Raw genomic sequence first — 27,984 nt, 5'->3', positions numbered from 1 at the left:
TTCCAGCAATACACTTCTTCAGATATGTCAGGGTGGCTCCCTGATAGACCCAAGTACTCTTTTTTAACAAACATAATATAATACAAATATACAAATGATTAATAGACTACTTTAGGGCTTACACAATAGCACTGAAAGAGAAGTGGGAAGAGGATCTGGAGATTAATATTACAGAAAGCTGTGATGGAACCATGAGGAACCCTGAGTGTTACGCAGTGGATTAATGAGGGCATTCATATACTCCTTTGGTCTCTCCATAGGACTTGGGATCCATAGCTTTCTTACTAACTACTTTTTTGTCATTAGTATTATTATTTTATCTTTCATTGTAGCATCGCTGACATGTTGACCTGTCTCTGTATGGGAGGAGGTGTTGGTCTGTGTGAAACACAGGTTACAATACCTATGTGTTTGGCTCTGGTTTCCTGTGAGGGTGTGTTTGTGTCCCCCCACCTGCTAATCAACATTCCTAATGTACCTTGTTCTCTCCTACAGGATATTATTGGGAAAAGGTATCAGTTCTGTTTCCTCTGCAGGTGAGACAAGTTAAACATCCTGTTGTCATCCAGTGAAGATCATTCCATTCACAGCTTTCAGAGGGAAACAACTGAACGGATACATGACACAATAAAGCGTCTTAACATGTTGCAGCAGCTGGAAGCAGCGCACTAGCCTGAGGGGAAGGTATCCCTCACAATGAAACGTGGCGTCTGTTGAAAGAGAGCCTTGTCCCTGACTAATGCCTCTGTTGTTAGGGAGTTCCTGTTTGCTGAGCCTGTCTGCCTGCAGCATTATGTCACAAACACAACCGTGTTCACCATTTTCAGTTATTATTCATTTATTATTATCACTGTTTTCAGAAAATAACAAAACATTACAAAAATAAATTACATACTATTCACTCTGGAAAAAACAAACATACAACTTTAGCCACATATTGTACATTACATTAGACTATCTAAGCATCATTATATTGAATACATCTAAGTTCACATTTGAAGATTTTATGACAGTGTATCATAAAATGTTATGTTTTACAGGTCTTCCATTCAAAGTCTGTTGAGCCGTTGATTACATAATATATTCTATTTTTCTATCATTGTTTGAAGATGCTCTACAGCAAAACTATCTGCCACAAGTTGTACATTAAACCAAATATCCTGACAAACGTTATACATTACTACATTATTATCTTTACCGCCACCATAGCCCCCGTCACTGTGGATGTGGGCGGTACTTTGTCTGGTGTGTGATGTCAGGTGACACCACACACCCCTTGTGGCCATGTCGGTGCACCGCACTAAGAGTCCATGGTCTTTTCCTGGTGGCACTTTCAAGAGCTATTAGTTTGAGCAGCACGAACAAAGCAGTGGAATACTCCAGACATGTCTATAGTTGGGTTTTTAAACAACTAATTTGAAAGAACATTTCCAAGAAAATGTGGGTTTTGAAGAGGTCAATGTATTTGAGACCAAGGTTTTGTTTTTTATTACGTTATTACAATCCTGAGAAAATGAGCATATGCTTGCTGTAATGGTTTGTGTAGCTGCATCATGCCTGGTGCCTATGAAACTGAGTTTTTATATATTATTGTGGAAGTTACATCTACTCTAGGCCAAGTTTGCACCTGCTGTTGCTAAGCAACCATAGCCAGATAACTGTATCATTGACATATATCTGATCTTTCTGTGGAAAGCAGTATTTCCCCTCGGAAACTCTTCTGTGTCTGTCTCTGTCTCCGCCGTGTGTGTGTGTGTGTGTGTGTGTGTGTGTGCGTAGCAGAGGATACTAAAATGATTTTGGCTTGTAGGAGAAACAGCGAACAGGTCATGAAGCTCTGGGTAGCCCTGCACTAAAATAGGAGAAGATATTCTCTTTCATAAAGTTCGTGATGTCAGTTGTTGGGCTGTGTCTCGGCTCTCTCCTCAGGCAGACCAGCCTTCTTCTGTTTTTTCTTCTGTTGCCCGCTGTGGACAGGTGTGTCCTTGTGTCCCGAGTCATTCTGCTGTCTGGAGTAGCGCTTGCACTTGCAGGAGGTCACCACCGTGATCTTGTAGGTCCTGGCGCTGCCGTCCTGGCACTGCAGCCGGATCCGCTGAGTCCTGGTCCGGTCAATGACGCAGCGCCACTCCTGGGCGTCGCGGCGGCTCCAGTACCTGCCGGTGTAACCCCCTCCCCCGATCCAGTTGGGCAGCAGGTGGGCTGGCAGACACTCCCCAGCACACACCAGCTCCTTGATGGGGTTGTTGCTGGTGCACTGGCCATCAGAGATGTACTTGGTGGACCTCAGCTCCCTGCAGCCCACCTGGCTCTGGTCTGGGCCTGAGAAATGAGATCTGAGTTAGACACACGTCGGCTCCTCTATCCGGTAAAACTCTTACTGTTCAGGTCTACTGCCTGAAAACAAAGGTGGCTAAACTGTCAGTTAAACTCTGGTCTAAATGGTCATATAGAACAGGGGCAGGAGAACTACTCAGCTGTTGTCTCAGCTTTGGCTCTATTGATGTATGCTATTCATTTTAGGAAGTGTAGGTTCCAGCGTTTGTGGGGAGGTGACTCTATAAGGAAGCACGAAAAGTCAAAAAAAAATCTCAGTTTTTCTTTTTTAAAAGGTTAAAATATTTTGTGATTATTATATTATTATTATTGTATGTGAATGTAAATGTTCTTAGAGTGAACACAAAACATGGGATGTTGTCTTTTCAGTGAATCAAAAATGCATCTCAGCAATTCAGGTTTATAAGATGCATCTTAAAAACCTGAATTGCTATAATGTATTAAATACTATATATCAATAAAATGGTCCTGCCTATGTGAAGGGCCTATTTATATTTTAATTTGCTCATTGTCCCCTTTGTTTTGCCATGTAAGAATTTGCAACCTCAGTCATTTAAATGCTGCTGGCAGTCAGGTAGCAGCAGCATGCACCTGTCACCAAAGACTTTCTGTGGATAGAGAAATAAACCACAAATAACCCCAAAAAGTCTGTATGGACAACCGACTTTCTTTCGTTTACACCTGATCCCTCTGATGCATCAGGGCCATTTCCTTCCATGCTCGTCTCTAGTTTGATGATGAACAGTGCAGCTCCTACAGGGCTGTTCAACTCTTCTATTACGCTGTGTGTTGGCAATGCATCCTGTCCCAAGTCAATATAGTTTACTAAATTAATGTATCCAGATAGAAGCTGCTTTATAGTTGACTTACAATGCAACACCATTATTTAAAATGTTCTTTTCTTTCTTTTTTCTTTTTGGTCTATGCTCTTGTATTTCCCTCTTTCTTTATGTCTTCATCACAAAGTCCCCATGCAGATGCTGCCAATCACCTGCTGTCGGCACGTTACACTCACAGAATGATGAACGCTTACTAAACCTTTTTTTTTTAACAAGATCAAATTTCCCTCTGAAATCCAGCTGCTACTTATACAACATTACGAGAGAATGATCATCTCTATCACATCCATGCACTCAGGCTGAAACACGTGTCAAGCTTCACTTCGCTTTCCTTGGACTCACCATTCAGCACAGGCTCAGTCGGCCGTCTCCCTCCGTTCCTTGACTGGTTTGTGTCCTCAGGAACCGGTTCGTCTCGAGTGTCGGGGACCAGCTGAACACCGTCTGACTCGGTGGCTCCGTTCTGCACCTGTGAGCGGCTCCTGCACAGCAGCAGCAGGAGCGCGAGGAGCTGAAGGCCGCTGGCAGGACGGGACATGACTGCACCTGAGCGATCTGAGGAGGACTAACCTGCTGCAGCAGCTGCTCTTTATATCTTATGCTGTCTCAACAAGGCACACCCACCAGCAGCAGCCTGCACTGGGATCAGAGACTTCATGGTCGGGCCACCTGCAGCCTTCTATAGGATGTAGACTCTTCAATCAAATAGAAATGCTCTTGATTGAAATTATCAAACTATTCTTTTGAAATACAACAAGACACAGCCTGTTCCCAAACATAATCTCATCCGTTTCCTAAATTAAAATGTTACCTTCTCAGAAAAGAGGGGAAAAAATAAATCTTTTCTCTTACATTTATAAAAGAAATAAACAAGGGAAGATTTTTAATCTTATTGCAAGTGCCATTCTTTCATATGCACTTACATTGCACACCTATGGTACTATGAGCTCTCTAGTGGGGTGATATGATACTATGAGCTCTCTAGTGGGGTAATATGGTACTATGAGCTCTTTAGTGGGGTAATATGGTACTATGAGCTCTCTAGTGGGGTAATATGGTACTAGGAGCTCTCTAGTGGGGTAATATGGTACTATGAGCTCTCTAGTGGGGTAATATGGTACTATGAGCTCTCTAGTGGGGTAATATGGTACTATGAGCTCTTTAGTGGGGTAATATGGTACTATGAGCTCTCTAGTGGGGTAATATGGTACTATGAGCTCTCTAGTGGGGTAATATGGTACTGTTAGCTCTCTTGTGGGCTAATATATATATATATATATATATATATATATATATATATATATATATATATATATATATTTCTAGCTGGCCCCCATCTTCACGCAGATCTTCAACCGATCACTGGAGCTGTGTGAAGTCCCCTACTGCTTCAAGCGCTCTATGATCATCCCGGTCTCCAAGAAATCCTCCATCACAGGATTACATGACTACAGGTCCGTCGGCCTGACGTCTGTGGTCGTGAAATCTTTTGAAAGACTAGTCTTCGGGTGTCTGGGATCCACAAACCCCCAGGACCTGAAGTGGGCCTCCAATATCAACACCATCCGGAAAAAGGCCCAGCAGAGGCTGTACTTCCTGCACCAGCCCAGGAAGTAAAACCTGCCTCAGGAGCTGCTGATCGCCTAAACCACCAGACACAGGAACAGCTTCTTAATCAATTGTGTGTTGCATTGCATTGCTCTATATGAAACACACACACTGTCCACATACTGTGTGACAGGTCAAAACCCACTTTTTCTAGTTAAATGAGGATATGCAGCAGCATTGAAAGTCACATTTATTGTCGTAGCTGGTTATCATACCAACATATCAACTACATATTTAGGCCTACACCTTATTAAAAATGTCTGCTCGAGACAGCCAACCTGAGTGGTAGCCATATGTTGACTGGCCAAAACAAAACGTGATTTTGCACAGCTGTATTCAAACATGTGCTCACCTGAGTAACACACTCTTGCCCTCTATTTACAACCGACAAACCTCAGATTGTATAACGAGTGCAAGCATACATATTCAATGTGACAATCTATGGTAACAATACAGCACAAGTCCAGTCTACATTGAAGTATATATTCGGTCAGGGGAGACGGTGCCGCCCCCAGGCGCCAGGGGCGCTGCGCTGCACGCCGCCCTCCTCGCTGCCTTTCGGTACACGTCATGCAAACAGCAGCTTTCAGCTTCTGCGCATGCGCACACACAGCTCCTCCTTCAATACCCGCAACTCGAAGAGAAGCAAAGGATGGTAATGGTCGTTCCTCTTCTTTCTTTTAATTCTACTAACTCGTTTTAGAATCACATCCATTAACATTGGTTGCTCAGGTTGTGTGATGTAACCGTAGAGAAAGAGCGCAGTTCTGTACGTGACGCTAGCTGTGCACAGGAAGAGACGTTAGCGGCAGGAGCGTCTCCTCTTGTCCACGTAAGCGTCTGGAGCCGTGAAGTGTTCACACTTTGACTTAAAGCGAGCTTCAATCTGTCTCTTTACTTAATCTATGTGACTGAATCTTAATCTATTCATGATGCTCTCATCTTAATGAACAGAAGAGCCGCTTTTCTGTTTGTAAAATAGCTTTGATGAAATGGTCGGTTTTTAGCTAGCTTTACTGTTAGCCAGGAACATGTTTAAAGGAAAGCCTTGTGTTGTGTTGCATTAACGCATATTCGTTAGTTTAACTGCTGACTGGATTCATCATGTCAAAGCCCTGGTCTCTAAATGGCAACATGTATGTGGAGCCTGGCTGCAGGACCGAGGTGTCGTCATGTGGACCTCTACGGTGTCTGATTGTAATAGTTTCTCCTCTGCCGTGTTACAGATGATGAAGATGCTGCCTGTGTGCTTGCTGCTGGCGCTGCTCGGCCTGGGCTCCGGGGAGGAGGGAGCTCGTCTGCTGGCCTCCAAGTCGCTGCTGAACCGCTACGCCGTGGAGGGCCGTGACCTCACCCTGCAGTACAACGTGTACAACGTGGGCTCCAGGTAGACATTCACTGATGGATCTACAGAGAACTGGATTAGATGGGTTGTGATCATTATTTTATAAAGATTCAACATTACATGAAAACGACAACAACAAAAACTCCAAACAGCGTGGTGTGACTCATGTAATGGTTTTAGTACAAATTTAACTTTTACTAGATTGTCCGCTTCTTAATTTATTTGCCAGCTATAGACCACACACTTGCCGCTGACTTTAACGGTTCATCATATAGGCCAAAATAGATTAATAAATATACACTATACAATCCCAGGCATAGGAACTGAAGCAGTATAGTATCACATTTTTTTGGAGTTGCATGCTTGAGCTAAAATGTCAAAACATAGTTCCAGCCCATAGGCCTCTGTCACCTTTACATCTCTGTTCATGTATAGAGTATATTTAGGCTTGTTTATAGGTGTAGTTTTACTCTTTGCACAGAGCCAGGCTAGCTGTTTCAAGTCTTAATGCTAAGCTAGGCTTTCTGATTCACCATCTGGTTAAAATATGTTTATTGTAGGTCTGAACAACAAAATGACCACAACTCTTTTTTTAGAAAGAGTTGTCTTCTCTTGATCCGTTATTTCCATTATTATTATTATTATTATTATTATTATTATTATTATTATACTGTCTGAGAGAGCTAAACTAAAGTTCTGATATGAAGGCACAGAAAATAAACAATCTAAGCCCAACATGATCAGAATCCTAACGCATTAATTCACTGCCCAACAATGATGTGAACAGAGGAAAATAGAGGTGAAACAAGATTATGCTTGTCAATATATTGCAATAATGATGAGTTAGGAATTTAATTTCGAGTGAACTTTGTTTGACTGTATTGTTGGATAGAAGCCCTTCCACTGAACCGAGTCCTCTTGTGTCTCTGCAGCGCCGCTCTGGAGGTGGAGCTGTCGGACGACTCTTTTCCCCCTGAAGACTTTGGAATCGTTTCAGGGATGTTGAACGTCAAATGGGACAGGATCGCGCCGTATCCTTGAACCTAAATGTTCTGAAATGTTGCTGCTGTAGGATAATGTCAGTTTAACAAACCTGTAACTGACACAAACTCAGTCTAGTGAAGGGGATGAGATTCCATTCGAGCTGGGCTAAAAATTCATAAAGAATCCTCCTTTAGGACGATGTTTGAGAATGTATTTTCACATTAACCTCTTACCTGAGCTCCCACAGTTCATACTAAACATGTATGTTCTCTTCAGACGAAGGTCAAATATCAACTTGGCATCATGTGCTATTAGAAATGAGGAGTTTGTTCACACAAAGACAGAGCTGTAGAGATTGTCTGTGGTAACCACAAGCTCTATTTTATTCCAGCGTCTCAAATGGAGGCACATTTCACAGTCTGGACACTGCTGCCTTAAAACACCGGCTAAAGAGCAACTAACATTACCCCAATCCCTTTTTTTCCATTCCATTTTTTCATTTGAAGCTCGTTATTCTGCCATGTTTGTTTCAGCAGGTCACCCTGACATGTTCACATTCTTATTCAAATGAGGCTACATGTATTAATATATTGGCACTATAGTTTCTGTAGCGTTCAGATGTGGAGGACGTGCTTCTAAATTCATCCTGATAGACACTCTATAGTCTATGACTGAACAGATGTTTACTTCTCATTCCCACATGTTCTTGTCCAGGTCTCTAGTTTTCTGGGAAATGCTCTCATGACTTATCCTTTTACAGGACGTGTACAAATGTCATACGGTCACATCCGCTTATTGTTCAACATGAGATAGTGCTGCTGGGCAGGGGGCAGCTTGCATGGTAACAGTTTATGAATGGGTGAATGACGTGGATCGTTAAAGCGGTTTGAGTGGTCGTAAGACGAGAAAAGTGCGGTACAAGTCCATTTTACAATTCTCTATCTTTGTCAAGTGATCTGATTTAACTAGTGACCTCTCAGAGCGAGCAACGTGTCTCACACCGTGGTGCTGCGCCCCCTGAAGGCCGGATACTTCAACTTCACCTCCGCCTCCGTCAGCTACCTGGCCCAGGAGGGAGGACAAGTCGTGGTAAAAGCAGCTGATGATCATAATCTTCATGGCTAAAGCAGTTAAGTGTGTAGTGAAAGAAGCTGACGCGTGTCGTCCTCAGGTGGGCTACACCAGCGCCCCCGGCCAGGGAGGCATCCTGGCTCAGCGAGAGTTCGACCGCCGCTTCTCCCCACACTATGTAAGTGATTCAGGCTCTTAACTGAGGACATTCATTAGTTCACATGACACGGGAGACCACTATATACTCATATTTTATTTTAGCATAAAAGTGAGCTAATGCTATTTACTGGATGCCTAGTCCAGTGATGTTCAACCGTGAGAGATTGTCAGGTGTGCCGTTGGAAAATGTCCAATTTCACTTAATCGGTCCAAAGAAATATTATTTAGTTGCCGCAAATAATGTTCCATTGTTGAGCATCTGATCCTGCAATATAGTGGCTGGTCTAGTAATGAAATACTCTTCCATGCCAGTAGGTAACGCAATAATGACCATACACTAATGCAGTCTGCATTTAGTCTGGTTGTATTGTGTTTTCCTGAGGCAATTCTGTTTTGAACTTTACACCAGTGGATATGAATGGGTTGAACGTCATATTAAAAACAGATGATGATGCAACATTATTTAACGGCATCACAAATGGCGTCAAAATTGACCTCTCAGTTGAATCAACATCTCTCCAGAACTGAACATTAGAAGAATACAAGTGTGATTTCCCCTCCCCTGCAGCTTCAGATTGAACACTGAGTAATGAGGTAATAATAAATGATTTGTCTCCCTCTTCTAGCTGGACTGGGCTGCGTTCGGCGTGATGACTCTACCCTCCATCGGCATCCCTCTGCTCCTCTGGTACTCCAGCAAGAGGAAGTATGACTCTCCAAAGGCCAAGAAGAACTGAAGAGGCGCAGCAGGGTGGGGGGTCTCTCTGAATAGCTTAATAACCCATATTGGGGTTGAAAGTCAAAAGAAAGTGTGGTGACCATGGAACGTGATTGTGATTAAGAGACCTTTGGATCAGGAAATAGAACAACAGCTAAAGTAAGGTGAATGAACGTGAACGCTCTGTTCTCAACTACAGCTGCTGGCCATTGCTTCACATTGGACATGGGTTCATGAGACAGAACAATTACAAGGCCGTTACTACTGTAACTGAATTTTGTAATTGTGTACATTATTGAACTAAATTAAAATCTGAAGTTTCTAGCCAGTTGTTGGACTTGAAGATAAATTAAAGGTTTTTTTCTAAATCTCTGTCTGATTGTTTTCAGTTGTCACATTTACATGGAACCAGACAAAGTGAAACGGGTGCGTCGCGGACCCGTTTTCAGTGGGTTAGGTCCATGCCTGGGCGAAAACAAATTGTAAGATAAAAAAGTCCTGTGCTTTTATTTTGAAGGACCTTTTTTATTTTGAAGGGGGGTTCCGTCTATTCAGTCCTTAATACTGCGTTCACACCTTGCTTTCCTACCGTGAGTTTACTCGCCAGTCTATTCGTGATCATTCGCTTCATCTGCGCTAGATGCGCCGGGGAGGAGGAGGGGCTTATCGTCATGGAAACATCCACCATGGCAGAAATAAACACTTTCTGCTTTACATGTTGTGGAAGTCCCACAAACGTCAGAACATCAAACGCCTTCGTGTCTGGGTTCATAATATTAGGCTCGTTCGAGAAGAGTCAGTTCTGCGCTGAATCAATGCCGGGTAGATTTGTGTCCAACTTGGTCCCGACTTGCTCTGATGTCATGCACATGTGGTCAACGATAATCTCATGAGATCAAGGCAGCCATCGATTTGAGAGTCAGGCGCCGCAGTAGCTCTCCACTGACTGCGTGGCCCAGTGCATGATGGGAAATGCCTGACTGTCGCCACATCAGAGAGCTGATTGGCTCCAAACACCACTGATATAGAGCTGATTGACAGCAAACACCACGTGTTGTAGAAAATCCTTATTTTGTGTAGTTGTAATACTTAACGCTGGATTGTTGACTATTCGTCTCATGTTTTATCTAAAAACATATCTTGTGTGGTTGTTAATACAAAATCGTATTTATATAACACATCAAAATGAGTAGTAATGTATTTCACAGGCAGACATAAAAAGAACAAAGGATGCAGCTACACACACATTTCTACATAAATATATATTTATTAACGCATATGAATAAATCCAAACGTGATCTGTAAACTACAAGTAGACAAAAGTTCCTGTGTATATTTTGAAGTCAGCTGAAAACTGTCCGACTCATGAGGCAAACTTTTTCACGTAGCGTCATTCACGCCGGCTGGCGGAAATGCGCATTACTCTCATCCATGTCTTTTTTAAACTATTTTTAATTTTTATTTCATGTTTGTGCATGAAAGCTGTTGAGTCTGTTTAAAAGGCTGAAGTTACTGAATTGTTATGCCGTGTTCACACCGGACGCGGCTCGAAAATTCGCGCCGCGTTCACCGCAGAAGTTTACTCGAGTGAGTGAAACGAGGGTGTTCACACCAAACGCGAAAAATCGCGGCGCGAAGGGGGCGTGGCTTCATTGAGACGCTGTTGTGGGACTACGGGTACTATAATGAACCCAGACACCATGGAGTTTGATGTTCCGACATATGTGGAGTTTACACAAAAAGTATAAAGCAGAACTGGTAGTTATTTCCATGGCGGATGGCATAATCGGTATCGTTTTACGGAGATACGCGAGACGCTGTTCCTGGAGGAGTCGGTGAAATTCACCGAGCTGTGTGCGGCTACGGATGATGTTATGAACCCAAATACGAGGGCGTTTCATGTTCCGACATGTTTGGGACTTCCACAACAAGTATAAAGCAGAACCAGTGGTTATTTATTCCATGGTCGATAGCGGAAATGAAAGCTTCGTCGCTTGTCTCTCACAGAGGCAAGGGACAGAGCTAAGCCACGCCCCTTTGGTCGCGCCGCGAATTCGCGTTTGGTGTGAACGCCCTCTTTCTACTCGCGCGAGTAAACTTCCGCGGTGGACGCGGCGCCGCAAATTCGCGTCGCGTCCGGTGTGAACACGGCATTAAGGTGCACTTTTTGTTTTTTAAACAACTTTAAAAGGGAACTAGTTTTGTTCTCGTTGGCTTACTGTGATATCCTGTATATCTCGGGTTCAAACTGCAGCATCCATTCATTGTTGAAGTTGAACATGTTTCTTGATTTGGGTCGCGGCTTGTCCTTCAGGGGTGATGGTGGAGAACCACTCCACTGGACTAGAGAGCTGTTTAAGTACACTATATAATAGCTTACATTAGTTTGAATGACTTATGAGTTGCTTAGCGCTGTAAACAGATATTAATATGTTGTGAAAACAAACTTTCTCACCAAAAATACATTTTACGAGATTAATTTACCTTCGCCCAACACCATGTTTTACTGGGCAGAGGTTGCACGCATCATTATGTATTTAAATTATTTAATTTCCCGTAACATTTGAAAATGTACTGACAGAAATGGGCTTCTCTCATGATGTGATCAGATCCGGGAAGACCCTGCCATCTAGTGGTGAATGGTATCTATGCTGTGAAGAGAATTTAATGATTTATATGTTGTACTACTTTACTTTGACTAAAGTTTCATGTCCCACTTGTACTAAAGAATGTGTCTCGAAAGCTGAGCGAAGCTGAGAAGCCACAACTGGTCAAGTTCTCAGTCGCTCTTGACCTTGGCTGAACAGATTAGATATAGACAGACTGTCTTTGCTGCTGATGTCAGCTAGATGTCTGAATTACAGACGCACTCAGCTCCCTTTTTCGCTACTAAGACTGAGACAAATATGGAAGTCAGATAAGGGGGAGTCTCACAGAAATGGGATAAATATCCATTGTTCTTAGAGAACGAGGCCCACTCTCATTCTGGGGGTGTGCTGGCTGTGTGCAGACTGTATGCAGAGCAGACCATCAGGGGAGCTGAGTCCAAGGCCTTGTAGGTATGCATTTCATGTATGTGTGTAATTGCTAAATAAATAACCTTAACTGTAATATAACCTGTTCTGTCAATTCTTGAACACTCGAGGAATATCCTGGCGAGGAGGATTCCTTTTCAGCTGTCAACAGTGTTTTGATCTTTCTCTCATTAATTCGATAGGTTGTGTCCAGTTAGAGCTTTCCCTGTATAACTAACAATGCAACGTCAGTAGGGTTTTGTCGACCAGCACACAAACAAAGCTTTTATTTTGAAGGTTGTCGCTCTCTGTGAGCGATGCGTCCGCAGCCTGGACACGAGCGTCATCTCGTCCTGTCCACATGAGACAAGAAGACAAGGGGCGGGTCTAGCAGCTGGTCACCGACCAACCGGAAAGAGGGGGCGTGGCCGCCTGACGTCGCCCACCTCGTACTGTCGGACACGACTTCCGCATTCCTCAACCGCCAGTGAGCCGCAGCCGAGAGCAGCACGGACATCCCGACACGCAGGAGCGAGGCTGGACGGGCCGATGCGACAGACGAGCCAGAAGCCGAGCAGTCCCACTGGTGCGTAGCCTCCGTCTGTTGCACAGACACTTCACACTCACGTCTCTGTCGGTGGCGGACAGCAGACGGTGTTGCAGACGGTGCTTTTAGCCTTCTGACTCATTGGGATTAGAAAGTGCTCTTGCAAGGTAAACCCTCCAGGACTACTTGACTGGTCCCACAGGTAGAAACCACTCATGTAGCAGACCAGATAACAAAGTAATGCACATGTTATATGGACACCAAAGGCCTATTTCCAAACTATTTTAAAACGATATAGTATTAGAAATGAATAAGTAAACAAAAAACCCACTTAAATCCATAAACAATATTTGTATCTTGGTGATCCCTCTTATTCTCTTTATTTCCTTCATCCGTCTCTTTTGACCAACTTTTGTAATAATAAGTTAAACCTTCATAAAGACCACAGAGGCCCTGGTCCGACATTTTCATGTCAATCTGTGTGAATGCTGGGAATCATCTGACTAAACTCATTGTCTCCATGTGAACTGATCACAGGCGTGTCATCATGTTCAACATGTTCACAGCTCCTTTAGTGGTGGATCCACTGCTGTACCTTGTGGAAATAGGTGCTATGTTAAATATAAAAACATACTTTTGGAACTTTTCTGGCATTAAGGCAGACTAAGTGTCTTCTTGATGAATTCAGGGCTGATTGTTCCTTCAACAAAAATACAAAGTGTATTATTTTCATCATCAGGTTTGTTTATCCAGCACCTTTTTAAAATGCATTATAAACATTATATTCTTGTTTGGAAATTAGATTTGTGAAGAAAAAAATAACGTTTCTATCACGCCTGTGTGCCTGAATGCACCGCATGACGCAGTCGAATGTCACGTTCATGAAATGAAATAGGATGTAACGTTTGACTGCATCCTCTCTGGAACAAGAAGAAGAAGAAGTCTACGCTCTGCCCTCTTCTTCACAGACTTCCACTTTGTCGCTCAAGAGTGGTTTTTAGTTTCATGTTCCTAGGCCAAATAAGTCACATTATAAAATATCTTAGATAGAAATATTTTTGACCAAATGACATTTAAATTAAATCTAATATAATGCTGCTTCAGTATCTCCCTTGCTGCTTCTCAAACTCTGGAACGGTGCATAAAGCATTTGAACAAAATTCATTGTAAAACGTCAATCGACGATTATTCATTGTATTCTTTATTCCATTCTTTATTCATTCCTTTCACTCTATTTATTTGATAGTTTACTCATTTATTTATATAATCAAATATTTCATTTAAAAAATAACTTGATCATTTAATTTGTGCGTGTATATGAAATATGTATATCATTCTTCTTGAAAAAGAGAAGGTACATGTATCAAGCAAAATAGCTGTGATATTGATATGTGTGTGTTCTAAAGGAAGATGAAACTCAATAAAAGAAACAAGGGAAACTCAAAGTTTGGACAGTTTATTCTCAATTTATTTTTATTTCAAATGAACTAACAGCTGAATCCAGAGTTATTTTCTTTGGCATAATGAAGAGACCTTGAGCACTCGTGTCATATCACTGAAATTAAATGTACTTTTATGTTATTTATGTTTTAGTTAATGGCTTTTACTTGTAATTTATATGAGTTATTATACACAAACACTCCATCTATTTGATACTAGACTGGGGTGGTGGTTCCCATCTTCAAGAAGGGGTTCAGGGGTTCAGTCTTAGAGATCGGACATCAGGGGGGAGCTTGGAGTTGAGGCGCTACTCCTTTGTGTCGAAAGGAGTCAGCTGAGGTGGTTCGGGCATCTAATTCGAACGCCTCCTGGACGCCCCAAAACTTCTGTGCATCTGTACTGAGTTCTCCAGAGATTGTCATACATGTTGGAAAGCTTTGTTTTATGCCACAGCCATAATGCACAGCTTGACACTGTGTTCTTTAATACTGTGTCATAAAGGGAAGTCAGATGTATTAAGGGAAGCTGATGTTTGTGAACTGTGTGATAAAAGAACCAAGTCATGTGCCATCAGAGAGGGAGGTTAATTGGAGAAAAGATGCAAGGTCCAAACTTCTATTAGCATATATTAGTTCATGGCTGTAATAGACTTTTTATTTTATTTGTATTTTTCAAAGAATGTAGAAAAAGACCTAGTGATGAGGCAGTGTGCAGGACCGAGTTGGAGGAAAGTGTCTCCATCTTTAGTAAAGTAAGGGGTTGATTTATTGTCTCATGATATTGCTGCCAATATAAAAATCCTCAGGTTCGCAGCTCAAAAGCAGAAGCTTAAATTAGGAAGTACTACTCCCACATGGGACCTGGGCTTCTGTAGCCGCTGATGAGGTCATCCAGGGACCTTTCTATTCCACAGAAAGGTGTGTATGACATGTATATCTTTCATAATCATTACATCCACGGCCTCTGCTGTTTTTGTGTGTTTGTTTTGGGATCTGGAAGTGTTTGGGTATTATTAGATATTACAAATAATAGTTATTGATATTAATACAATTATTAATATAACACTTGATACTAATACAATTAATATCAGGGTCCAATAACAAAACTGGATAAGGTCTCACAATTGGTGTTCACTCACAATGTCAATAGTCAAAGTACTATTCCACATTCAGAGTGGCTGAATGGCTGCCATTCTATTTTTTTTTACATAATAATGCACTCAACACACTACGTGGGTATGAATGAGCGTGACGTGTGTGTGATTTTATCACACAGGAACCTGACTGCCAAGCTCAGATTTGGCAGCACTGGTCTTTTAATTGATCAGTAGTGATGGCGAGATGAAGCTTCCTGAAGCATTGAAGCTTTCCATCCAATTGGTTCGCTCATGGGCCGAAGCTTCATGGAGCTTCATTTACTCTACTGCGCCACCAAGTGGACAATATATGTAAAACAAGCCGAGTGATCATAACGACAACATGGCTTTTTCTGAATCAGTCACGTGGTACGGCCGGCTCGCGAGGCTTCGAACGTCACCACATAGGTCATCGACACAAGCCTCGATAAATCAAAAAAAAAACAAAATCTACCTGGATTACTCGACACGCACATCGAAGCCTCGACACGAAAGGACACATCACTACTCAAAGCAGAGTTGTAACACCTGATGGGGGCTTGGTGCAGTTTAAACCAGTTCAGGTGTTTCTTTTTATATGTAGGACTCTCTTTGTTGGTGAAGTCCCAACATGTGTCCACACTTGACACTTGCCTGCCTAATGGCATATATTGCGTGGTCAAAGGAGCGTCTGTAAGACTGTGGTTGGACACAATTAATGTTCCTCTAAATTCTTCTCAGAACTCAGACAGCAGGGCTCAGCAGGTCTCCCGCCTGGGGTTCTTCCTCTTCTCTTTGCTCTCATTAGTAGAGAACTCCAGTGCGGGGGGAAATGATGGAGACTGAAGTTTGATAAATTGTCTGGATTGTGTCCACGTGCTGTCCACTCCTCTCATAGATCTGAACTCAATGAGAGCCAGGCCACCTCGTCGTGGTCTGATGGGATCCAGATGCGACCAAGGTCCCATCTCGTAGCATACAGACTTGATTATATCCTGACATGATCAGATCCCAGCTTACACGGTAAATAGAGTTGCACTTTATCAACTATTCAGTTGCTTAATGCAAGTTGTTTTTTATATTTTCTAGTGAACTAGTATATTTCAAACTAAAGCCCTTGCAAATGCGTTTAATCAAAAAAGAACAGGACTTGGACGCCCATTATTGGAAAAGATATCTGTGAACTAATTATTTAGGATTTCAAAAATGGTTGTTTTTGTTATTAAATTTCGATTTGTTTGGAGAAGACTTGTTAGTTTGTATATACTGGCATGTTACTCATACTCTGGTCCAACTTTGTATGTACAGTTTGGAGGATCATGATGGACTTGAAGTTGGACTAACACAGCAGTGTGCAAAGCAACATGGCGGTCTTCAAGCCTGAAAATGTCGAAGACTTCTATGAGATCGGGGAAGTTCTGGGAAGGTATGGATGCATCAACTTGCTTACTTCAATGCAGTCATTAGGTATTTGGACTTTTACAGATATTGGTGTGTTTCTTCTGTATGCCAGCTCATTGGATTATAAATGAAACATTCTCTATGTAAGTAAATTGCAGATTTTTAGATTAAATTTCTTAAAAAAAAAAAAAGATGATTTTTTAGCATTTTATCATCAGATCGTTGAGTGAGTTGAAACCCAATACTTGCATTTTAATGTGTATTAATCTCCTGCTGCTGATCTGTGTGTAGTACTGTTGGTTAAAAAACAAAAATCTCCAAATCTGGGAAAAGAAGGCTGCATTTGTCGGAGTCTTCAAAATTGGACAGCCTTGTCCCAGCCACTGTGACACATTATGTACCTCATCCCCAAACCTGAGAAAGACCCTATATCAATAGGAACTATCCTATCAGTCTTTTAACAATATATTACAAGATATTGACCTTGATGTGCAAACAGATAAAGGAAAGGGCTCGATCCTCTTACTGCTGCAACTCCAACAAGATAAAAAACAACAACACATTAAGTATGGATGCAGTGAAGTTTAAGGCATCTTTTGAATCAGCTATGTTGTCAATGAGCTGCAGACTACATGCTGGACCGCAGAGAACTGACCTCTGTCCACGCTGCTACATGTGAAGGACAGACAGATTCTTTGCTTCATAGTTAGATTATCAAATTGTCAAAACAACACAATGTTGTTGTATCTCAAGCTCAGTGTTTACTGTCTGTAAATTGTGTTCTTGCCCCATCCAGTGGGCACTTTGGACAGGTTCGACAGGTTCAGGAGCGAGCCACTGGGACTTATTGGGCAGGAAAGTTCCTGAAGATCCGGAAGAACACGTGCAGCCGCCTGGGCCTGGACAGAGGCTGCGTGGAGAGGGAGGTGGAGATCCTCCAGGCGGTCCAACATCCAAACATTGTGACTCTCAAAGACGTGTTTGAGAGCCGAGCCGAGGTGGTGCTCGTTCTGGAGCTGTGAGTTGTGTGTGTGTGTGTGTGTGTGTGTGTGTGTGTGTGTGTGTGTGTGTGTGTGTGTGTGTGTGTGTGTGTGTGTGTGTGTGTGTGTGGCAGGAATGGAATAGAATATTCATAACTATGTTTTCATTAGTGTATGATGACCTGAAACTAAGTTGTGTGTGTTGGCTTGGAAAGAGCCCTGCATGTCCACATGGGGCTACGATCTAAGAAAGGCACTGACCTCATGTGTGTTGGACGTTCCAGTGTTCGTGGAGGGGAGCTGTTTGACTTCATTGCTGAGAAGGAGAACCTGCTGGAGTGTGAGGCCATTGAGTTCATGACCCAGATCCTGCAGGGCCTGCGCTTCATGCACAGCAAGAACATCAGCCACTTTGACCTGAAGGTACCAGGAGCTCTAGATGTTTGATACAGATGTGAACTCAAACTGGACATGGAACCATAACCATGTTGTCTCTTTTCAGCCAGAGAACATCATGCTGTCAGACAGAATGGCTGCTCAGCCCAACATCAAGCTCATCGACTTTGGCCTGGCCCACCATTTCCACCAAGGGGAGGAGTACAAAAGCACAAGTGGCACCCCGCAGTACATCGGTGAGGAGGAGCAGGCCTTCACCTCTTTCTTTGTTCTTTTAGATGTCAATCAGAGTTATTCCATGGCAAATTGAACATGAAATCATTCATTAACATGCACAGAGAGCGGCAGGTATAAGAAGAGCCCAGAGTTCAAAATATAAATTTGTCTAAACATGCTGGACTTGAGTGTTTGGGAAATTATAGTTGCATGATTTTCACGGTCAATGTTGAGAGTTGGCAGCTCTGTAAAACACATAACATTTCAGCTTTTTGCAAGCAATATAGTTAAAGTAACGTAAATAAATATATATAGAGGAGTGTAAACATTTTATGAAAACATATTTAAACATCTAATTAATTGCAATGTGTCAACATCACAACAATGGTTTCGTTTAACATTATCTTATTTTTTTATATCAGAATACTTTGGCTGTACCGAAGAGTTCAACGCTTACTTAAACCTTAATTCCTGACATTGACAAAATATTTGCCTTCAATCCGCGCTTATTTGTGTTTAGCCTTTCAAAAACGATGAGTTTGTCAGATCATGTTTAGAGCAGTGGTTCTCAAACTTTGTTTGTCACGCCCCACTTTGGAGGAAGAAAAATGTTCATGTCCATGCTGAATTTCTATTGAAATATGTTTTTGTGACTCCATCTGTGCTTTTTCAAATAATAGAATAAAGAAAATTGCAATCACTTTGAAGTAAACCAGATTGCTCCATCAGACAAAAACAAATAAAAACAATAACGTGCAACCTGTGCAAAACAAAACTATGTGAGCATCAAGTTTTATCAGCATTATTGGCTGCAGTGAACTGCTTTCCTCTACAAATCTTTTTTAAATGCTTGATAATTCTATCCGTCTCTCTGTCGCTGTCTCTGTCTCTCTCTCTCTCTCTCTCTCAGCCCCTGAGGTGATCAACAGTGAGCCTCTGAGCACAGCAGCAGATATGTGGTGAGTATTGTTCTCCAACAGAAACTGATGATTGCACACACAGACATGTGGAATCCAAAGCAGCTCTGTCTTTGTATGCATGTCTCTGGTAGTGACTGTAGGGCCTGTTCTGAGCCCCTCTCGCAATGATCTGAGGGACTGAGGGGACTATTTGTCTTGAAAAAGTTGAAAGCACAGCACATGACTGCGTCTTGTGCTTTTTTTTCTCCTAGGAGCATCGCAGTTGTTACCTACATACTGTAAGTTGTGTTTGGCTTGCAGGCATCACATTGTATGTTAAAGCACATCATTAATGATCAGAAGTATCTGCTGTCTCATACTATTTGAAAAATGTTATTTCTTGCACCACAGGATACATTTGATGTTTTATATTTTAATCATCATATGTATTATAGCCTTCAGCCTTTTTTAGCTAGAAGGACAAAACCCTTCATCTCCCTCGGTCCTCAGATTGAGCGGCCTGTCGCCATTCCAAGGAGACACGGATGAGGAGACCTTGAGGAACATCAGTGTCATGAACTACACGTTCCCCGCACAGTATTTCAGCATGACCAGCTCCATGGCCAAAGACTTCATCCAGAAACTCCTGGTGAAAATCCCCAGGTACGTCACCTAGCTAGACACTCTGCCATTGGTCTCCTATTGGAGCAACACCCAGGTTGTTGTATTGCGTGATCACTGGGTCTGTGATGGGAATAGAACACATGATGCACTGCTGTTGTCGACAGAATACATGTAACATATACTGTAGATGGATTGACTGAGTCAATGGTCCGTTGTCATGACTTCTGCATTGATGTGCATTTCAGTGAAAGAATGACAGCTGAGGAGTGTCTGCTTCATAATTGGATTAAGGTTACTACACATATTTTAACCTTCTTTGGTTGTTTGCTGCTGATTGTTCCTGCGTGTTACTACAACAATGCAAATGTTGTTTCAGCCCGTCACCCGCAAACAGGTGGCCAATAGGAATCGATCCTCAATCAATATGAAGAACTTTAAGAAGTTCAACGCCAGAAGAAAATGGAAGGTGAGTGTGGATATGTACCAAACCAACACGTAAGTATATTTCTATCAGAGAGAGATGAGGAACAACATGCAGTGAGACTCAACTAGAGGTGGTTCGCTTCGTGGTCGCGGTACCTTTTAGTTAACGAGCCATGTGAGCAGTGACGGACATTACGTCATACCTGAGGGTTACGTTGACTTTACTCAGTCACATCATCGGGGGAATCTATGGACTTGAGCCAGATGAGTAGTGCATGGTGCTTCATTTAGGCCAAAATACTGTTGATCCATTGAGTTTCATGTGTTGTACTTAACAGCTGTAATGTAACAGATGTTCTCAATATAACATTCAAACTATTGCAATGGTCACATCCATACTTCATATGTGACCTTTGTATTTAACCGTGCTCAGCGTGGGAGCTACTGGGCTGCTCTAAAGCGCCGAGGAGCAACTTTGGGTCCAGTGTCTCGGTCAAGGACACTTTAACAGGAGGAGTCGGATCGAACCGCCGACCTTGTGGCTAAAGAATGGCCCGCTCTTTACCCTGAGACACAATAAGCTTTTACTGAAGAGACCACCAGGGTTTTCTCCTGTAAACAGCATAGTGATGCAATTGTGTTGCCGTTACTAGCAGAAGACTTGACATGCAATAAATATGGTTGGTAAATAAAAATATTTATACCATCTGACTTAAAATCAGAGAAGCACATGTACAACAATTTGTTTTATATGTTGTAAGGTCAACTACCCAGGTCTTCCTTACCCCAAATATGCACTGCATGTTTTTATGTATTGTTATGTTCTGAAATCTTTGGGTGGTAGACTTGAAGAAAACGTTCTGGATTCAGTAAGTTATAATAAAACAGATTTAATAGAAAGTTGATGGTACAGTGTACACGATGGTGCACAGAAACACAGCGTCCACAGACCACCGAGTATCTAACGGCAGTTAACTGCCTAGCCTTCAATGATGCACCACGATCGGTGTAAAACATTTGATATTATAGATCAATATAATGGCCGTCGTTGTCTCTCATTGGCTTAACATTACAGTGTGTGATTGGTTCTAACAGAGGGGGAGGCAGCATTCTGGTTGGTTCAGAGGGGGAGGCAGCAGGTGGTACCGCAGCACGCTTTGCTTCCTGGTTCTTGAGTCATCTCTCCACCCCTCTGTGTAACTGACACTAGTTCCCTCCCTAGAGAAGTTGTTTTTCAGAACAGAGGGGAACCTGGCACGGCTCCCATGTAGAGGAGAACTATGAGCTCATCTTGATTTCACATTCCTGGCCTACCTACAACATCTCCTATGTGAACACAATGACTAAACTAACTGTGACTTTCCCCATGATGCAAATACACAATTTCATAAGGTTCACTCCCCCTTGTTGTTTAAATTCTTTCTTAAGTATTTCTTAAGTATTTTACACATGGACATTCCTTATTTACAGTGTAAGGCATAGTACATCATTATAAATCTACAGTATAATTAAAGACACAGTGTAGTGGTCCAGCCAGGCTGCAAAACACGTGATGGCAACGGGCCCTAATTCTAATGTTCATTCTTTATGCAGCGACTAAATGAAAGATGGTTTTAAAATCATTTGAAGTCATTTGCAGAATGGCAAGACAATTTTCATCTTAAGTCACAGACTGAAATAAATGAGAATAAAGTTCTGCCCCATCCATTTGACCCCCGGACATACTAACACTAACCCTGTCACATGTCTCCTCCCAGATGTCCTACAACATGGTGTGGATGTGCAACCGGCTGGTCCAGCTGAAGCTGAAGGCCAGCGCAGCTCCAGACCCTCTGCAGGTGAGACCGCTTTATTATTTGCCTTATCGATGTATCATTTTGTATTATTATTGCCAAGATTGCTCTGGTTGTTTATTGTAAAGACTAAAAAAATGACTTTACGTCACAAAATACTTAAAAAATGTAAACTTATTTTTAGGTAAAATAATATTATATATCACCTGTGGCCCGTTACCTGTTTTTAAATGGCATGTGATGCATTATTTAAATAAACTGGAATATGAATATGAATATAAATATTACTGAATGAGCATTGCACATGCTAGTTTAAACACTAGATGTCAACTAAATTAAATTATTTCAGTTTTACGCTCTTCAGATTACATTGACATTGTAATCTCAAGTGAAATGAAATCAACCAATATTTTTGCAATTCTAGACATTATAGAATGGTAAAGTGTTGAGTAATGTTGTGTAGTTTGATAGAACACACATGTTCTTTGGCACACAGATTTCTTGCAGTGTAAGAGGTTGAAAGCTATACATTCACTATAGTTTTGACTGTGGCCACCCCTGCTGGAGGCCATCTTATGAAAGTGAGTTTAAAGTAAGGAGGCGCGTACAAGCGGTAGGAGAGTCAGCCGACTGGGAAGCTCTTCCAAATCCCAGGGCCACGGCCGAGATGGCGCTCAACAGAAAATAAGGGTTTGTGTGCGTGTGCGTGCGTGCATGTGTTACAGACAGGAGGTGTACAGTGTTTAGATGGTCTCCTTCATATCCACATGTACAGTTCCAGGTGTAGTCTCAACATGTGGAGGCGTTAGATGTAAATCCATCTGAACTCCTCTTCCCTGCAGAGACAATGTGAAAGCGACGTAGAGGACACGGAGAGCAAGCCTGCGTCTCTGCTACGCCGAAGACTCAGCAGCAGTTCATAGAGCGGAGCAGAGGAAGGCAGAAGAGTCCAGGATGTTCAGCGGGAAGTGAAACATATACAGTATTACTGTCTCAGAAGGGCTGGGGCGTAGTGTCAAATGAGTGAGCACGGCCTCATCTGACACTTCTACAGGAAAGTGAAAGTCAGTGGCTGCTCTCAGCTCGTTGTCCCTGAGGATACACCTTTAATGGAGCTGGTTGGGAAGTGTACCATTTATAGAGTGGTTGCTAACTTTGGGAAACTCTTTGGTTATCACTGTGCATAGAACATTTACGTTGTGTTATCAAAGAGGATTCCAAACTATTTGAAATGTTGTCCTGTGGTAATACTACGGTAACAATGAGGAGCAGTAAAGTGTACCAGAGTCATGAGTGAGGACAGTGACAAAGGTCCCAATATCCACCTTCAACAGATTGAAATGAGCTCCTGTTGTCCGTCAGTATGTAGTCCATGTATATGGAACACTCACAGTGAACAGATCTCATTCTACAAGTCCCAGCTTGTTTTCTTGTTGCTAATGTGTTAGCGGCTGTAGCTACATCAAGGTGTACGACGCTCCATCAACCAGATGTGCAAGAGGCCAAGTGAGGAAGACTCCATCCAGGTGTTGTCACCAAAATACAGGAACAGTCCTGTCGTTTTGAGAGACATTACATTTTTTATTTAGCTTTGTAATGTTACATATTTTAAACGTGCAGAAAGGTGCGCAGACGAGCTGAAACGCTGCTGCTGACTCCTAGCAACATTTGAGTGGATCTGAGTTCACAGTAGTTTAGTTTTATTTGTTGGAGCAACTGTGAACTCAGATCCACTGATCATGTTTCACTCTGGAGAAGATGCAGTATTGTAATCAGTACTTCCAGCAATACGTCTTGTTAGATGTCTTGTACTCGTGTAATTATATTACTTGTCTTGTGATGTATCATTTTGGAATGGCACAATCATACATGTTGTAATTAACCGCACCTGATCTTTTTTATTAAAACCATTATAACATCCTCATGTGTTCATAAGTATGTTTGTGTCTGTTGACGACTGTGTTTCCTTTTCATCTCATTCACTTGACAAAGCACATTGCAGTAAATCTACAACAATGAAAGTGCAGTGACTTTCATCACTGTTATGAGCTATACATCAGTCTATATTAATACAGAGGTTATTTACATTAGTCACATACAAAACAACCGAAGTGGTTGAAAGTGATGGTTATAATGAAGGATGTTTTTGAATAGAATAATGTTTGCCTCCACATACAGTAGCATGAAAACAACTGATGTCCTTTTCTTCCCCTCTTCTTAAATGTTGTTACCAAACTAATTAGTTTATTTGAACAACACTGGGCCATTATATCGTTTGGAAATTAATTAAGCAAATCATGTTCTATGTTTCAAATATGAAACATAGATGCAGCGATTAGAGGAGAGAGAACGCCTCAAGTCTTTACCCATTCCTGGTTTTCCTGCCAAAGGAATCTGCATCTTAAGACATTGCAGGTCACAAAAAGAGCAGAGCGATAACAGATTACTGCCCAGATAAACAGCATATTTTAGTTTATTAACTACATTATCTTCTTAATATTTTTAGAAATTGACCTAATACAAATACAGACAGTGAGCCAACAACATTGAAAACCAATGCAGAAGTGCCTTAATCGTGCATTCTTTATTCTATTTGCCTTAAAGGTGCATTCTTTATTCTATTTGCCTTAAACGTGCATCCTTTATTCTGCGTTGCTTAAGAGCAACAGCAGTAGAAGTCTATGAGAAAGTGGCTCCACTTCTCACTTGATTTATTACCTCAGTAAACATTTTGAACATCCTGATCAGCTCCATTCTGATGAAGTGCTTTGAGAAACTGGTTCTCAGCATCAAAACAATCTGGACCCTCAGCAGTTCACATACAGAGCCAACAGATCTCCACTCAGCATCACTCACCTTGAAGATAACAACACCTACATCAGAAGAAGTGTTTGTAGATTTCAGCTCGGCCTTCAACACAAACTCAGACGGGCTCAGGGTGAGCCGGGCGCCTTCAATCAGAGGATCGGCTCCGCTAGTCCATGCTGATGTCCATGTAGGGTTAAGTGTCTTGCTCAAGGACACATCGACTTGGGCTAGCGGAACCTGAGATCGAACCGCCGATCCTCTGTTTGAAGGACGACCCTGCTCACCACTGAGCCACAGTCGGCCCCATTAGACTCACTACTAGGCGGAAAGTGCAGGACATTCACTAACGTCAATACTGTAGTCTAGAAAACATCTTGCACCATGCAGGACATTTTAAGAATAATTATTGTTTGAATATAAATAAATAAGGATGCAACTGAAAATTGTTTGTTGAATATGATTTTTATTTTCAACTTCATAATGTGCAGCTTTTTTTATTTTTGCTTCTAGTTCATTGGAGCCAACCAAATATGTTGTTTAATATGGGTCATTGTTATTTATTAAATGGTATGAGTTTGAAATTGTATTATTTCATTATTTATATATGGTTACTACCAATGTTCCCTCTATTTTTTTTCAGCACTGAGCAAAACATTTTTTTGCTGAGCGCACATTTCAGCACTGTGAGCAATTCGCAACCACACGACCTGCCGAAAATGACCACAAGCCTGCGTTAGCCATAGGGGACTCAAAGAGATGACAGCAAATGCATCAATATGTATACAAGGTTGATATTTATTCAATATCCTTTATAATGGCTGGACTTTGGGAACATTTTAATGATGGTGTTTTACCAGTCAGTTTAGTTAAACTTAAAGGATCTTTGTTGAACTTCAATAAGGGGAGGTTATGACTGGTTCACTGGTTATGACTGATAATGATATATATATAAAAAATAAAAGTATCAAAGTTGCTTAGTCATTTCTCAGCAGGTACAACATTTATTGACGCTTGCATATTGTTTGCATGGTTAGACCGGCGAACGGAATAAAGAGACTTGTGAAGACAGCGCAGATAACAGGAAGGAGAAAAGCCAACTTCACTGAAGGGCATGTGCACTTACTATCTCATAATTTCGACTTACTATCTCATAATTTCGACTTTCTATCTCATAATTATGACTTTTTATCTCATTATTATGACTTTTTATCTCATCATTTCGACTTTTTATCTCATAATTTTGACTTTATTATCTCATAATTATGACTTTCTATCTCATAATTATGACATTTTATCTAATTATTATGACTTTTTATCTCATAATTATGACTTTCTATCTCATAATTATGACCTTTTATCTAATTATTATGACTTTTTATCTCATAATTTCGACTTTATTATCTCATAATTATGAGATATTTTTTATTTTTTTTTTTCCATCTCTTTTTGTTTTGTGTGGCGGAAACGGGCTTACATAGGATTGTGCGCGGTCTGAAAAATCTATTGCACGGCCACTTCGACTGGCCTGCGCGGCCGCGCACGCACGCTGTTTAGAGGGAACACGGGTTACTACCTATCCTGATTCATAGTGCTGTGGTTTTGTACATTGTGTAAGTAACATTGGTCTTACTGGACAATAGTCTTACAGCTCCAGTGAAGAGTTCAGAGACTCAGGTGACCTCTGTGATCTTTACTTATAACAAACATAACAAACACAAGAGGGTCAAACTTTTCAACATTTGAAAAGGAGTTTGACTCCAGCGAGGAGCTGGAGAAGTGGTGGCACAGCAACATTCCTCTCACTTCCATGCTTGGTTGCTGGTCCAACCTTCCCATTGAGGTATATGACAGACTCCTTTGTGAATCTATACCGCTGTGAAAACTCACTGTTGTCATAAAATTCAATTGGGTTTAACCCATCTCTAATTAATGGGTAGTTAGAGATAGGTTGCATTATCTCTAATTACATAGGTCCATTAACTCAATCAGCAACATCTTTTCAAATGTTGAAAAGTTTGACCCTCTTTGACGGGCCATGATAGCTAGCTAGTGACTTTACTAGCTATAGCCGCTGTAGTGGTAGCTATGAACGGTAACTAACGGTATCAGTAACGGAATGTTTCCACGGCAACACAAACTATTTCTGTTTTAACCCTTGTTTAAACTAGTTTAACTAATCCAGGGTTAAAATGAAGATGTGCAACACATCTCTGATTAATTATAAACCAGTTTAAACCTAGATTTTCTAACCCTAGATTAACTCTGAACCAGGATTAATTTAATCCATGTTGGTGCAACCCAGCCCTAGTTTAGTTTTTTTTAAATCTTTTTAGGTAAAATGTTGATCATCATCATGAATGAATATCTGCTTTCCAGCCTTCCTGCCCCACCGTGACAAAGCGTTCTGCTCTGAGCAATGTGTCCTCTTGTGACAGACTCATCAAGCTAACCCTTGATTTAAATCCTTTTATAACGTTGACACATCTTCATACTTTTACAGTGACTGAGAATTTTGTTCGTGCTTTTTTAAAATTATGATATAACACCAATCATTATTTTCACCACTTCCAGTCTTTTGACGGTCACGTCCTCTGTGACGTCCTGTGGAGATGACGGTGTGTTCAGAGCTCTGTCAGCGTAGTTTTCCTGAACCTCTCGTGTCTCTCAGCAGCTCCTCCTCAACGCAGACACGCTCAGGCTTTTCCTCTCAGGCAAAGCTTGGAAATGCAGTTCTGCACACTGATAAAGTGTCAACCATCTCCTCTTTCTGTTTCAGTCCACACAGCAGGCAGGCAGCAGTGTCTTCATGGCAGGTTTCTCACAGTACATCACAGTCCTCATGCCTTCTGGCCTCAGGTGTAGCAGGTTATCTCTGTATCTTGTCAAATGTATTCATGTTAACAGTGCATGTACTAAAGTGCAATTTTAAAGTACTGAGTATTTGCATTTATTCTAGTTTACACTTCTACTCCACCAATATTGTACTTTTTACTACTTTATCTGTAGTTGTGTTACAGATTCAAATTATTAAAAAAAAACGTCATCTACTTATAGATGATCATGTATTAATGTAGTGTGAATGTTATATAGTGTAGCCAGCAGTAAATAAAGCGAATGACTGCATTCTGCATAATGAGAGGCTTTACTTTTGGTACGAAGTGTATGTTGATAATGTTTTTACTTGTGTAATATTGTTAATGCAGGACTTGTACATGTAACAGAGTATTCTACAGTGAAGTATTGCTACTTTCACTTAAGTATAGATCTG

At 41.5% G+C, this 27,984-nt stretch overlaps 3 protein-coding genes across 3 annotated transcripts; 2 read left to right on the top strand and 1 right to left on the bottom strand.

Moving 5' to 3' along the window:
- Positions 1-905: 905 nt before the first annotated feature.
- LOC306748695 (sclerostin domain-containing protein 1-like) lies at positions 906-3,714 on the bottom strand (the record flags this gene model as incomplete). Its single annotated transcript, XM_079231908.1, has 2 exons — positions 906-2,322; positions 3,519-3,714. The coding sequence occupies 2 exons, from the start codon at positions 3,712-3,714 to the stop codon at positions 1,895-1,897; spliced, it is 624 nt and encodes a 207-aa protein (XP_079088034.1). The 3' UTR covers positions 906-1,894.
- Positions 3,715-5,390: 1,676 nt separating this feature from the next.
- ssr2 (signal sequence receptor, beta) lies at positions 5,391-9,429 on the top strand. The gene is made up of 6 exons (XM_079231683.1): positions 5,391-5,439; positions 6,011-6,171; positions 7,062-7,160; positions 8,094-8,202; positions 8,285-8,362; positions 8,970-9,429. The coding sequence occupies exons 1-6, from the start codon at positions 5,437-5,439 to the stop codon at positions 9,078-9,080; spliced, it is 561 nt and encodes a 186-aa protein (XP_079087809.1). The 5' UTR covers positions 5,391-5,436; the 3' UTR covers positions 9,081-9,429.
- A 3,146-nt stretch (positions 9,430-12,575) lies between these two features.
- LOC306748542 (death-associated protein kinase 2) lies at positions 12,576-23,822 on the top strand. The gene is made up of 12 exons (XM_079231719.1): positions 12,576-12,661; positions 16,485-16,602; positions 17,374-17,595; positions 17,842-17,980; positions 18,060-18,189; positions 19,080-19,128; positions 19,341-19,367; positions 19,579-19,731; positions 19,938-19,983; positions 20,069-20,158; positions 21,873-21,953; positions 22,751-23,822. Exons 2-12 carry the CDS (start codon positions 16,541-16,543, stop codon positions 22,829-22,831), a joined length of 1,080 nt encoding a protein of 359 aa, XP_079087845.1. The 5' UTR covers positions 12,576-12,661; positions 16,485-16,540; the 3' UTR covers positions 22,832-23,822.
- Positions 23,823-27,984: the final 4,162 nt, after the last annotated feature.

This window comes from Taurulus bubalis (assembly GCF_910589615.1).
Source record: "Taurulus bubalis genome assembly, chromosome: 16".
Classification (NCBI taxonomy): Eukaryota; Metazoa; Chordata; class Actinopteri; order Perciformes; family Cottidae; genus Taurulus; species Taurulus bubalis.
This window is presented reverse-complemented; position numbering and strand designations above follow the sequence as displayed.